This window comes from Pelophylax lessonae, assembly GCF_965119305.1.
Source record: "Pelophylax lessonae genome assembly, chromosome: 2".
Taxonomy (NCBI): domain Eukaryota; kingdom Metazoa; phylum Chordata; class Amphibia; order Anura; family Ranidae; genus Pelophylax; species Pelophylax lessonae.
The window spans coordinates 674656438-674671081 of NC_138769.1; the positions used below are offsets into that span (position 1 = coordinate 674656438).

The following is a 14644-nucleotide window of genomic DNA, read 5'->3' on the forward strand; positions in this document are numbered from 1 at the left end:
CTGTTTCGACTCCTAATATTTCAACAAAGCCCCCCAAAGGGGCTCCTAAAATTTTTTAAAAAACATATAAAATAAAATGTAAAAACAATTTAAAAAAATAACAAAAATAAATAATACTACTTACACTAGTGGCAAAACTACCAGGGTCCCAAAGGTCGCACTTGCAACTTGGCCCTGGCGTGGGGTCAGGGGGGCCCTTCATTGTTTCTTGCTCCGGGGGCCCGAAGGTACAGTGACAATGCTTTCCAAGACAAAAGATTTAGGAGGACCCTTACAATTTAAAAGGGACCAGCAAGTGATAAAAATTAAATAAATGTGTTGAGATGTGTTAATGGAGAAGGTAAATGTTCAGTTGTTAGGTAGAAGTGGGATAGGCTTCCCTGAAGAGATGAGTTTTCAGATATCATCTAGAGGTGGAGAGAATAGGAGACAGCTGCACAGGTTGGGGTGAAAGATTGCAGAGGAGGGAAGAGGCTATAAAGAAGTCCTGAAGCAAGCATGGGAGAAGGTGAAGAGGAAGCTGGAGCAAGAGGTCTTGGAGTGAGCGCACGTTTTGGGTGATATTTTAAGTCAAGGTTTGTGATGTAGCTTTGGGCAGAGTTGTGGAGGACTTTATTAAATGTATTTGTTGGGCAAATGGAAACCAGTGAAGGGATTGGCAGTGAAGGGTGGTGGACATTGAGTGGTCAGTAAAGTGGATAGGTCTGTCAGCAGCATTCATGATAGGCTTAATATATATACGTTATATAAATAGTTTAGTTTATAGATATATATATATATATTTATATATATATATATAGTTTATATAGCTATTTCAAGCTATTTGTAACAGTGTTTAAAATAAAATATATATGTAATACTTTATGTAAATAGTTTAGTTTATTTATATATATATATATATATATAAATATATATAGTTTAGTTTATATATATATATATATATATATATATATATATATATATATATATATATATATATATATATATATATATACATATATATATATATATATACATACATATATATATACTGTATATATATATATATATATATATATATATAGTTTATATAGCTATTTCAAGCTATTTGTAACAGTGTTTAAAATAAAATCTTCATCCGACATTCGAATCTGTCAAATGTATTCAGAGTAAATGCGGTATTTGTAACTCTGTTTTGACAGGCTACTGTCAGTTTTCACAACATTTTCAATTTTAAATAAAAATGTTCCCTGTGAAAAATAATGAGTAATGTCAAGCTCAAATTATTGTAAAAGCTTTGATTGTTACTCTGACTTTTGACCCTTTATAAAAAACGAAGGAACAGCAAACCAAATGATTTTCATACTAAAAAGTGTTTAAAGCTGAACTCTAAACAGCTAAATATGCTGATAAAATGCACATATGGCAGCTGTTTTATCTGCCAAAAGAGTTATATTTCTGTCCATCCAATTCTGAGATTTACACAGCTCTGCCCCAGAACTCCTCCAATCTCTGCAAATTCCATCTTGGCATTAACCGCCTTCAAGAGACCCATCTTACCAGGGACGATTTGTCTTGTATACAATATGCTTAGTTGGGATGGGCTTAGCACTCCACTTACACCTCTTATTCTAGCGGTGTGAGTGTTCTGATACACTGTTCCTTCAAATTTCAGGAACTAGATGTTCTGGTAGACACAGAGGGGAGATATGTCTTTCTGCATTATCAACTGTGTATGTTCTGCTGTGTAATAGCTGTGGTGTATGTCCCCCCCCCCATCTTCTCAAGGGAAGTCCTGCAGACTCTCTTGGCATACTAAATAGATAAGCTATAGATATATCTCCACCCATGGCTGGACAAACACAGCTAGGGGGACTGGGGAGAGAAGCACAGTCCTATATACATTTTTACAGGAGGTGGGTTGGTTTGACTTCTGGCATGCTAGACACCCCAGGGAGAAACAGTTCTCTTGCTTGCTCTCACATGTCCTTTTCACAAATTGATCTAGGGTTAGGTTTCCCCTCAATTTTACCATACCTGTCAGACGTCAGCTATCTCCCGAGAGGGATATTGGACCATTCCCCTTTAGTGATGGGCTCCCTTACCTCGCTTCAGCCCTTCCATGGAAACTCAATGCCTATTGGATCAATATTTTTCCATCCCAAGCGGTAGTACATATCTCTATTACAAAATTTCTGATAGCCCATCAAGGCCAGGAGGATTTACTGCAAACATGAGATGCATGCAAAGCGTTTCTATGGGGTGTACTCATTGGCCAGGTGAACGCCGTTAAAACTCCCAGGGCATGCGGGTGGAACTGGAGCAGCAGGTGCCTCATTTGGAACAGTCTTATATTGATGACCCTAATAGAGGTGCCTGGCCATTTGCACAGGACGCCATAGACCGTGTGGTGACATCCCCGGCAGATAAAAAAGCGTTTTTTTTCAAGACTTGCATTTTATGAGGAGGGTGACCAGACAGGGAGACTACTGGCCAGGATAGCTAAATCGCAGACTTTAGGGGGATCCATCGGTGCCTTGCGGAAGGGAGGTGGGGGACTTGTTACTACCACTGATTCTATTATGACCGAACTAGTATCCTTCTATCATACCCTCTATTAATCAAAACAACTTTGCACACCTGAGGATATTCAGACCTATTTGAACAGCATTCGTTTGCCAACACTGACTACTCGAAATAGGAGAATACTCGATTCCCCAATTACATTGGAGGAGCTGCAACTGGTGGTAGCTGTGTTTCCTAATTGAAAGGCACCAGGGGATGATGGCTTGCCTATACAGGTATATAAACAATATGGAGAGAAAATACTACCCTACCTCCTGAAGGTGTTTAATACGGCTACGGAAAGTGGCACCTTGCCATATTCTATGGCGAAAGCTAACATCATTATGTTACTAAAACCTAGCAAGGACCCCACCCAGGCTCTTATAAGTCGATCTCACTACTTCAAAGTGATATTAAAATCTTAGCTAAGGTACTTGCCCTCCAGCTTAATAAGGCCATTGCCTCAATAATAAAAGAGAATCAATTAGGTTTCATGCTTCAGAAGTCCACAGCTGTCAACTTGAGGAGGTTGTTTCTTAACATCCAGGCGAGGGCGAATAACATGGGTAACAGGGCTTTGTTTTCCTTGAATGCGGCCAAGGCCTTTGATAGTGTACAGTGGCCCTTCCTTTGGGCTGTTCTCGCAAAGTTTGGTTTTCAGCCCACATTTACATCATGGGTTCAATTATTCTACAGTCACCTACTAGCGGCCATAAAGGAAGCAGGGCGGATTTCAGATCAATTCACCCTGGGTAGGGGTACGTGTGAGGGGTGCCCATTATCCCCACTATTATTCACGTTAGCGATAGAACCTCTGACTGCCTCTATTAGGCAAAACCCTAATATAACAGGATTTCAATTTGTGGACCTACAGGAAGAAGTCATGCTTTAAGCCTTTTGGACATCTTGGATAAGCTCCATTTACAGGCCCATATGAGAGAAGGGGTTGCTAGAGCTCTTTTCCAGACCCGCAGAGTTCTGCTCAGACACTGGAAGTCCACTAATCTCCCTTCCCATGAATAATGGTTACAGTGTATGGGAGAAACTCTGAGACTGGAGAAGTATATCCACTTCCCGCCCGCCCTATAGGCAAAAGACGGCGGGAATGTGGTTGTATTATCCTGACCGGACGTCATATGACGGCGGCAGGATAATACAGCTCTGCGCGCCCCCCGGGGGCGCATAGATCGGCGATCGGTGATGCGAGGAGTCAGTCTGACTCCCTGCATCTCCGATCTCGGTAAAGAGCCTACTGATGTAGGCTCTTTACCATGTGACCATCCATGTCCAATCAAGGCTGGTCACATAGTAAACAGGAAGAGCCGTTGATCGGCTTTCCTTAGTTCGTGCCTGACAAGCACGAGTAAAGGAGCGCCGATCGGCGGCTCCCCTGACATGGGGGGGGTCGGCACTGGTAATCAGATCATTGATTATTAGTGCAGACCCTCGAGGGGGGGGGTGCCACTAGAACCACCAGGGATGCCAACCCATGACCCCAGGGATGCCCACCTATGACCCCAGGGATGCCCACTATGGCCACCAGGGATAGCAATCAGGGCTCAAGGAGCCCCCCATTGCCCTCCCCATCAGTGCTGCCCACCAGTGCCCTCCCTATCAGTGCTGCCCACCAGTGCCCATCATTGCCATCTATCAGTGTCGCCCACCAGTGCCCATTATTGCCCACCAGTGCCGCCTATCAGTGCCCATTAGTGCCCATCAGTGCCGCCCGTCAGTGCCGCCTATCAGTGCCCATCAGTGCCCACCAGGGCCACCTATCAGTGCCCATTAGTGCCCATCAGTGCCACCTATCAGTGCCCATCAGTGCCACCTATCAGTGCCCAGCAGTGCTGCCTATCAGTGCCCACCAATGCTGCATATCAGTGCTACTTATCAGTGCCGCCTATCAGTGCCGCCCCATCAGTGCCTGTCAGTGCAGTCTCATCAGTGCTCATCAGTGCAGGAAAAAACGTATTTATTTACAAAATTGTATAACGTTTTTTTTTTTCAAACTTTTATTTGTTTAGCAAAAAGGAAAAAACCCAGAGGTGATCAAATACCACCAAAAGAAAGCTCTATTTGTGGGGAGAAAATGACATAAAGTTGGTGTAGGTACAGTGTTGCATGACCGCGCATGGTCATTCAAAATGCAACAGCGCTAAAAGGGGAAAATTGGCCTGGGAAGGAAGGGGATGAAAGTGCCCGGTATTGAAGTGGATATCTACCAGCACAGGGGCAGACCCCACATATTTGATAGCTTGTGGGGCCCATGGCTGGACACACCAGGTCTGAGGCCACTGGAGTTGGTGTTGGATAGATTACTAATCGGTCAAGTATAATTTATCTACTTAAACGCTTTCTGGAAATGGGTTTACTATTGTTTAAACTGCACTATGAGTGCTTCAACTGGTTTTAAGATGACAAGAGAGATACTTTTTTCTTTGCTTTTATGCACAAGTGTTGTGGGTTTTTTGTACATGACATATGTGAGGCTATTCACGGATGTTTTTGGCTATTGTATATGCTGTCTTGGAAACTTTGTGTTTATACTACTGATAGGTTTTCTGTTTTTTTTCTTCTATTTTTTTGATAAAATCTTTTATCTTTTTCTGATTTAGAAAAAAAAAAAAAGTTTGCAACAGCTCCAACAAGTTACTGGTTTTACATGCTACAGCCCAATATCGCGTAATAGTAAATACCCTGGACTAGCCAAAATTCAACAGGCTGCGAGATGGAATCAGTGGAGAATAACTCACCTTTGTCATATTTTTAGTAACAGCTCACTGTGCTTCTTTGATAGGCTAAGCACAAAATTCTTCCTCCCTAGGTCCATGCTTTTGTATTTTCAGCTTAAACAAGGGGTTATGGCCCAGGGCTCAGCGACAGAGTGGCGGCAGTCCCCGAACCCAGTGTTTAATATGAATGACGAAAGTGTCTCTACTAAGGCATTCTAATCCTGATGCTATGCAATGTTGTTAAATGACTATCTAACTTCATTCCCTTTGAAGGTACACGAATGCTGGGAGAGGGATGTGGGCCCTTTGATTGAGGATCAGTGGGAAGAGGCATTGCAGGCAGTTCAGTTAATGTTCAGTTCAGGCAATGTTCAGTTAATGTGTCTCAGAGAGCCATGCAATTGTACATACTCCTAAGAGTTCATTTCTTCCCTGTCAGGCTGTATAAAATGGGTATTTTGGATTCCTCTTCTTGTGGCAAATGCCTTAGGGACAATTGTGACTTGATTCACTTAATCTGGAGATGCCTGAAACTTCATCGTTATTGGGTGGAAGTGTTGGGCACCATAAACAGGGAGTTCCAGATTACCCTAACATTAGACCCTAGAACCTACCTTTTGGGCATCTTTGATAACCCTCAGTTGCAGGACCATATGAGAGAAGCAGCTGCTAGAGGTCTTTTCCAGGCCCATAGGGTTCTACCCAGACACTGGAAGTCCACTAATCCCCCTTTCCAAGAATGGTTACAATGTATGGGGGAAACTCTGAGACTGGAGAAGTATATCTACCAGCACAGGGGCAGACCCCAAAAATTTGATAGCTTGTGGGGCCCATGGCTAGACACACCAGGTTTGAGCCCGTTGGTGTTGGATAAATTACTAATAGGCCGAGGGTAATTCACCTACCTAATGCTTTATGAAAGGGGGTTTATTGTTGTCTAAACTGCACTGTGAGTACTTTAATTGTTTTTAAGGTGACGGCAGAGATACTACTCCCTTTGCTTTTATGCACAAGCATTATGGCTTTTTGCACATGACATATGTGATGTTATTTAATGTTGTTTTTGGTTATTGTGAATTCCGTCTTGGAAATGTTGTGCCTGTTATGTTTCCTGTTTTTATTTTCTGAATTTAACTTTCTTTAAAGCGGAGTTCCACCCAGAAACACATATATTCTGGTTAGGGGGTACTCGCACACTGTATTTGCTGTGATTTATTACATCAGAAGCCGATCAGCGTGTGCCAGCCAATAGATGTCCTCCGGCACCCGCCGATCATTGGGAAAACACACAGAATGGAGCTCTGCCTATGTAAACATGGTAGAGCTCTGTCCTGACAGGGGAGAAGTGATGGGGAGAAAATCCATCACTTTCCTTAGGAAAAGCACCACACATAGTACACACAAACACTAATTAAGCACACAGTTAACCCTTTGATCGTCCTAGCTGTTTAACCCCTTTCCAGCTAGAGTCTTTTTAGTACAGTGACAGTGCACATTTTTAGCACTGATCACTGTATTACTGTATTACTGTCACTGGTTCCCACAGAACGACAACAGTGTCGGTTAGTTTCCAATTGTCTGCTGCAATATTGCAGTCCTCACTGAACGCCGCCATTACTAGTATAAATATTCCAGGATAAACCCTATAGTTAGACGTTATACTTTTTGCACAAACCAATCAATATACACTTATTTTTTTTTTTTTTTTTACCAAAAATATGTAGCAGAATGCGTATTGGCCTAAACTGATTAGGTAATTCGATTTTTTCAATTTTTTGTATTGGATATGCTTTTAGCAGAAAGTAACAAATATGTTTTTTTTTTTTCAAAATTGTCAGTCTTTTTTTGCTTATAGCACAAAAAAAAAAAAAAAACACCCAGCGATGATCAAATACCACCAGCAGAAAGCTCTATTTGTGGAAGAAAATGACAAACGTTATTTGGATACAGTATCACACGACCGCCCAATTGTCAGTTAAAATAACGCAGTGCTGTATCGCAAAAAATGTCCTGGTCACTAAGGGGGGTAAATCTTCCAGGAGACCAAGTGAGTAATTTGCACTAGGTAGGTGCCTGAGTCTTTGTTAACTTGTCTGATAAATCCGCCTCTGTGTGCTACATCGCTTTCCTCTGCTTTTTAACCCAAAATTCCTAGGCATGGAAAATAAAGATGGGTTAGAGTAGAATGCAGCCTGAGAGGGAAAGTGCTCTGACCTTGTATCCCATGACATCTGACTCGTTGGCTAATGATCGGACTGCTTCCCAGCCCAAGGACACATGGGAACCGTTCCGTATCCACTTCACAATGCTCGGAGCCTGACTGGGAGCTGGATGGAGATAAAAAAAAAAAAAAACCCATAAGAAGAAAAAAAAATGTGCTTTATAACCAAATGAAATGTAAATACATATTCCAATTCCTGCCCAGAGAATTGCTCTCAATCTGCTAGTCCTGCCAGCACAGCTGGAAGCTGATAAACCATCGTGTGCTCCAGCGGTGTCATTTTAATAGTGACTTTACTTGGCTGAACTTATACTTAGCTTATAAAGCGCAATCCTTTTATCTCTGGTGTGTGTCACCAATGCTTAGCCCTGTTTTGTAGGAATAAAATATCAATATGTTCTGAAGCGAGCATTTTGCAGTCACAATTTTACAGTTCAGTACATGGGCTTCCAGTTAACACTCTGATTCATAAATCCGGCATGTTGAGCAGTCCATGCTGTATTGTCTCCGAAAAGAATAAAATCAGATTAAAAAATAGAATATATGAAAAAAAAAAAAGAAAAATAGAAAAAAATTGAAAATACAGAATGCAAATCTACATCTAAAACTAGATCTTTCTAATAAAGTATAATTAAAGGCAATTTTTGTTTTTAACCTCCCTGGCGGTCTGATTATGTCAGTATTTTTGAATGCCAAAGCTGAACATGGGTAGGGGTACGATGTACTCGATATCCATTCACATGGGGGGGGGTCTGGGGGCCCTTTTGTTAAAGGGGGCTTCCAGATTCCAATAACCCCCCTGGACAACCACAGCCCAGGGTTGTTGGGAAGAGGTCCTTGTCTCCATCAACATGGCTCAAAGCACCCGCCCCCACATGCTGGGGGCATGTGGCCTGGTATGGTTCAGGAGAGGGCGCGGGGGGGACCTACTTTTCCTGACCTGCCAGGCTGCATGCTTGGATAAGGGTCTGGTATGGATTTGGGGGGGGGGGATCCAACGCCATTTAAAAAAAATATATATATATTTTTTTAATGCCACTTTTTTTTAGGCAGCTGCCAGTGGGGAAACCCATTGACAGCTGATGACTAATCGGTTGTTAAGAATGCAGCAGCCGTATTCCCGGCCCCACTCCTTAACAACCATCTTACACTGCGCCCTGATTGGGCAAAGTTTTGAATGTACAGAATGCTTTGTGCAGCGTTCAGTGCATTGCAGGGTGTTTGTTGGGGTGAACACCTGGCGAACACCCTGCAAATTAGGGTGTTAGGCGAACTGACGAACAGGCAAATGTTCGACCTGAATTCACCGTTTGCCCTTCCTTTTTGATTACAGAGAAGCCCAAAAAGAACTAAATTTAACTAGCAGCCTAGCACCTAACTAGGGTGCTACACAAATGCAGTTGCTCCCTAGCTTAGTAAATGAGGTAAGGGTTCACCTTGCAAAGAATACCCAATCACATGCAAGAAAAAAAAAAAAACATAATTTTTGCTTGCACATGTTTGGATGATGGAAGTCAGCAGAGCTCCCTGTCATTTACTAAGCTCTGGAGAAACTGCACTTGCAGAATGTAGAGTTTATTTGCCTTTTGTAAATCAGCCTCATGGTGTCACTCACCCCCCCCCCCCATCCCCCCTTGCTGCCTACGAGCTGTGACTGACACCAATACCAACTGCAGATACGAGTGGCATTGGGAATCAAACCTGCATGCGTGGGAGATTTGGAGGAAGGACTTTTTTTGGGTTAAAAATACATCTGTGAATATAATTTTTTTTTAAAACCAGATATGATTGAAGGCCAGTTCAGTTGGCCGAGAAATAGGCGCAGAGAGTGATGGAATGGAAACAGCAAGGCACTTACGAGATTTCTTGGTGCTTCCACGTATGGCCGCGCTAGGAGGTCCGTATCCGGCTTTGTTGAACGCTCTCACAGTGATGTGATATAATGTATTTCCTTCCAGCTCTGTCAGGATGATAGAAGACTCATTTCCAGCTGTTTTCACTTTTTCTGCAGCCTCTTCCTGCTCCATATCATTCCAGTAACTAACCTGCCAACAGTGACCACACACAAGATTAATTTTGGCAGCCGTGAAGTTTTCACTTTATTTCTTTATTGGCTGTTTGAAGGCTCTGGCCTCCCTACGGTGAAGAGGGGCTCCTGTCAAAAAAAAACCAGGACGGGTAATTTCAAACATCAGGGATTTGTAGGATGAGTTTAACGCCTGAGTGTTGTCGGCTCACCTGCCCATCTGCCTTGGGTCAGGGTGTCGCTGCGTTGCGCACAGGTTCATTGATATTCTCAGGCTTGGCGTTACGGAGTCTGGCTGCTTAGACAAAACACAGAAACAAACTATGCTAAAGGCTCAAAGGAATAGAGAAGGAAGATGCTGATGACCCCAGGATTTTAATGTAAACCTGTCATGTCTAGTTGGAGCCATATAGTTTATAGTGAAAGGACCCAAACTGACACTTAAAGGCATAATCCACCTATTGCAAAAATGTATTAAATTAAAGCCCAACTAAAGGCAACTGGAAAATTAACCCTTGCGGTGGGGCTGCGCCAGCACTGCAAGGGTTACCAGCTCTTTTATTTCTTTGGGAACAATAAAAGAAGGTTACCTTTCCGATCTTTAAATTCTCTGCGCTGCTAGACTGATCCCCATTGTGTCCTTTCCCCCATGCTCCAATGGTCCAAAGGTCCTGATGTCATCAAGACCAAAGCAGGGACCTTGCACTGGACGTAATAATGGAGCAGCGTGGTGGAGCACCATCTGCTGGGGGAGCAGACGATCAGGTAAGTAGAACCAGGGGCAGACTGGCAACTTTCAACCCAGGGGGAAAGTACAAACCAGAGGCCCATGGTGCGGTGACTCGGCCCCCCTCCCACTCTCCCTCACCCCCCTCTCACTCTCCCAATCCTCCTCCTGACCCCCATTCCAATCTGAAGCCCTGCTCCAGATATTCTCTACTTACCGGCTGAATCCGGGTTCCCGACCTGGCTAGCAGGGGGAGGTTGGGGGGGGGCTGGGGCAGCTCAGTTGGGGCTGGCCAGGGCAGAAGAGTCTCCAGTGGGACATGGAACCGGCCTCTGCTCAGACACAGTTTATACCATCCATGCTGGGGGGGGGGGGGGGGGCTGCGCTTTGTCCTTGTCTTTAACCCGCACTCAGGAATCCTTTAGGCATGTCTGTGGCAGAAACGGTGCAGACTTTTTATTGGGGATTAGAGCGGCCCAGGGGGCAATTGACCCCCTGGCTCAGTCCCCCCGAGTAGAAGTTATTATTCTCTCACTTGGACACAATGAGCAATTAACCCTTGCAGTGCAGGCTCAACCCCACTGCAGGGGATCAATGGAGTCTGGATTCACACTTGTGAGATGCGGGAACTGGCGCGATTCCTGCGGCAGTTCCTGCATCGCACCTGAATCACCCACGGTTTACACTGACATCTGCGAACCGCTGTGGGTGTCAATGTAAAGTTATTGACACCCCCAGATTGGCTCGCGGATGGCAGTGCTGGAATCGGATCGCAAAGGTGTGTACACCCATACGATCCAATTCCAGTGCAGACCAATGATCAGACTTGTCCTGACACACATCCCCTGCATAGCCTTTCACTGGGAAGATCAGTGCCCTGCAGTTTCTCCCTCCAGCTCTTATGCAGCTGCAAACAAAGGGAATGTAATCACTTTTAAAAAAAGGGGGGGAAAAGTGTTTGTAATCTTTTTTATATCTATACACAAATGTTTTGCCTTTCATTTCTATTTCAAACTGAATGGGTTGTTTTACAAGCTGAGGGTTTCCATCCAGTATACTATAATACTGTATATGCTTTTAAAGTGAAGTTTTTACATTTTTTTTCATGTTATGCTATGTGAATTGGAACATGTAACAAAATAAAGCAGGTGTTATTTCAATTCTGCAAAAGTAAAAATACACTTTAAAAATGTAATTATTTAAAATTTTACATAAAACTATGAAAAGAACCAGAATCTGTCTTGATATCAGCTTCCTGTGATTTCCCGAAAACAGTTTGGAAGGAGTGGGAGCTCCCATAGCCAACCAGGTTTCACTGCACTGCAAAGTGCTAGTTTCCTGAAGATGCTTTTATGAAGGGGGGGGGGGGGGTAGAAAAGAGATGACCTCATCGGTGTGCTGCTCTTCATTACCAGTCAGCAGGCTGGGGTAGGTCAGTAACCAAGTTGAAATGCATTCATGTCATGAAGAGAAGTAATGCACCAAGATTGCCTATAGTCCAGTGATGGCGAACCTTGGCACCCAGATGTTTTGGAACTACTGTACATTTCCCATGATGCTCATGAACTTTGGAGCATCATGGAAAATGTATTATTGCACTATTGGAGCATCATGGGAAATGTAGTTTCAAAACATCAGGGATGCCAAGGTTGGCCATCACTACTATAGTCTAAGCAGTGTTCCCAAGAATGGAATAAACACATGTGGATACTTAACTTTGTCTAAATTGTAAAAATTGAAAGTTCACAGATATAAGGCAATTTACAGGAATGGCACCACTTATGTTGCAGGTCATACACTTGTTCAGGCTGAAGAGGGCACTGTTCCAAATTATAATATATTGGGATTCCCCTAGGAGCTGGCTACAGCTTTTTCACACTGATCTCTGAATGTCCCTGCAGATATCTGGCTGTTGGTGGAAGACTCTTCCAAGGACAGAAGGACCCTGTAAGGAGAAACATACTCTTACTCTCCTCGAGAGGTCCCACTCCTTAGAGTGGAACTAAACCCATCGATTTACCAGTTTAGAAAAACAGTTCTATTATCGGCACATACCGGAAATATAACTGGCACGTTAGTTGTGCTCTGTCAAACCATCAAATGGCCGGAGTCATAACTGCTCACATGAGCAGCACCATGGCAGTTGGATGTCAAACAGAGGCCAAGATGGCAGCATTCTTGGCTGAAAAACTAAGAAGGGTGTGGATCTGCTTTAATGCTACTCCTACTCTCTCTCTTTCTGGGTGCTCTATCCCTATCTTTATCCCACACCGAATGGCGCAGGATCCTACTATTTATAGAGTCCTTAGTCAGGACGGCTGCCCAAATATCACAGGACTTTGGTATTCAATAAGATTGCTGTCCTCCCCAAGGTGGCTGCCTGGAGCCCTAAGCAGGAGGAAATTATTTCTCAATAGGCTACTGCCAGCCAGACTTAAATGAGAAGTATGGGGTTAACTTTATTCCAGGATCATACTTACCCAGCTGGATGCAGCATCGGTTGGATGCTACATCTGTCCCCAGTGCCTCTAAGATTGAGAACCGAGCAATCTAACATCACAGATCACTCAGTTCTCACAGCTCCCCAAGCAGAGACCTGGTGACTGTCAGTCACAGGCTCTCTGTTCTGCCACCATTCTCTCTGGAGCACTGTTCTGTGGAGGGGGCGGGAGCGGCTGGCTCAGGCTCTCAGCGGCTCACTAAGAGGCTGAGCCCAAATGTCGGCTATTCATGACGAGTACCCTTCCCCAACGGGAATTGGACTTATACAACAAGACTTTCACATATCACTAGGGCATCACCCATTCCCCCCCCCCCGAATCCTTTGCTAAGGACTGAAATACCTCTTACCGTTACTAGCTCCCCCTCCCCCTTTTTCTTTGTTTCCAGTTGTTTACTCACTTACCTTTATGTTTTTATGACTGCTTACTTAGCTACCTACACAATGATATATAGTATGTGTTGTTGTAATTACCCCCTGTTTTGTTCACTTTTACTTCAATAAAATCGAATAAAAAGGCTAAGCCGGGTGTCGGTCCAGGCATGTTGGTGGATCCCGACTCCATTTTCACGATCTTGTCTGCGCCTAGACCGGCTCTGTGACGTCAGCAGACAGCAGACTTCGGCCGCTGTCTGCTGAAAATGGGTCACAGAAGTGCAGAATAAACTGCACTCCTGTGATCCACAGGACAATTAGAGCCAAACAAGCCTCGGCTGTACTTCTCCTTTAAGAAACAGCACAGTGCCACCTTCAGGTTAAATGATAAACTGCAGCCCTACCTGCCTACATGCAGGGGTGCCTGGGTCCCAGGACTGGCTGAACAGAATAATAAATCCTTTGACAGCTAAGACAGTTCATCTATAGCTTTTTGTTAAACTTTAACTAGTCCTGCTGACACAGTGATCTGCAAGGCTCAGCTTTATAACAAGCCCTTCACCCGTCTCACTATCCAGATAGAGAAAGAGCGACGTCAATTGTGATGAATAAAATCTGACAGAACACCTAAGGATAAATTGTAGCGGGTTGATGTTTTACTGAAAGCATAAGCAAAACAGCAATGGAGGGAGACGATTCTCTTTCAGCTATTCAGACTAGGACAGGTGTCTGTCACATTGAGTTTAGAAAGAGGTCTGACAATGTCAAAATGACCTTTGCTGGGAAAACAGGGATAAATAGGTTGATGGATGTTCCTAGAATGCTCCATAAAATTCCCGAGCGCAGTTCTATTTAGTGCAGCCGAAGAATAAGGATTGCTCCTTTAAATAAAGACACTTTTTTATGGTTTTACTATGTTATTTAACCTCTTCAGTTCTCGCACCTGTACACCATTATCAACCATGGCCATTTTTACATTTCTGCTATGGGCCTGTTTATTTGATAAAGGCTCATTTATACTTGCACTCGGTGAATCGATGATTAGAGGCATTTGACATGCAGCGAGGAGGCATTAGGTCATCTTCAAACCACCTGTTTTAACCAGTAAAAGTCCGCACCACCACAGCACAACCACAATGCATTGCATGTGGGGCCGTTGCGGCGCAATGGCATAAGATTAAATGGGTCGCATTTAAGTGAATAGTAATGCCCGACAAACGCGACAGCAAAAAGCGATAAAATGTGCATTGTAGCTGCGGCATATTTATAACGACGTACAACTGTCTTTTCAGTTTATAGAAAGCAGTTGGGGGAGGGGGAATGTGGCTGAACCACATGTTTTTACTGCCCCTGAACTGCAAGTGTAAACTAAACCTAACTGCTATACTGCTATAATTTAAGATAGCAAAATAATATATATATATCATTTTTTCTAATATAAGGTGATCTTTTGAAGACAGCGCCTTGAAGAATAAATATATATATATATATATATATATATATATATATATAAAAGAAT

General features: G+C 43.5%; 1 protein-coding gene across 3 annotated transcripts in view; it reads right to left on the reverse strand.

Moving 5' to 3' along the window:
- The window catches only part of CNTN5 (contactin 5), a 2223160-nt gene that overhangs the window by 19248 nt on the left and 2189268 nt on the right, over positions 1–14644 (reverse strand). For all 3 annotated transcript variants that reach the window (XM_082244684.1, XM_082244682.1, XM_082244683.1), the window contains 2 exons: positions 9356–9542; positions 7491–7603 (listed from right to left, as the gene is read on the reverse strand). In XM_082244684.1, coding sequence (XP_082100810.1) covers positions 7491–7603; positions 9356–9542 — 300 coding nt within the window. The remainder of the gene's footprint in view (positions 1–7490; positions 7604–9355; positions 9543–14644) is intronic.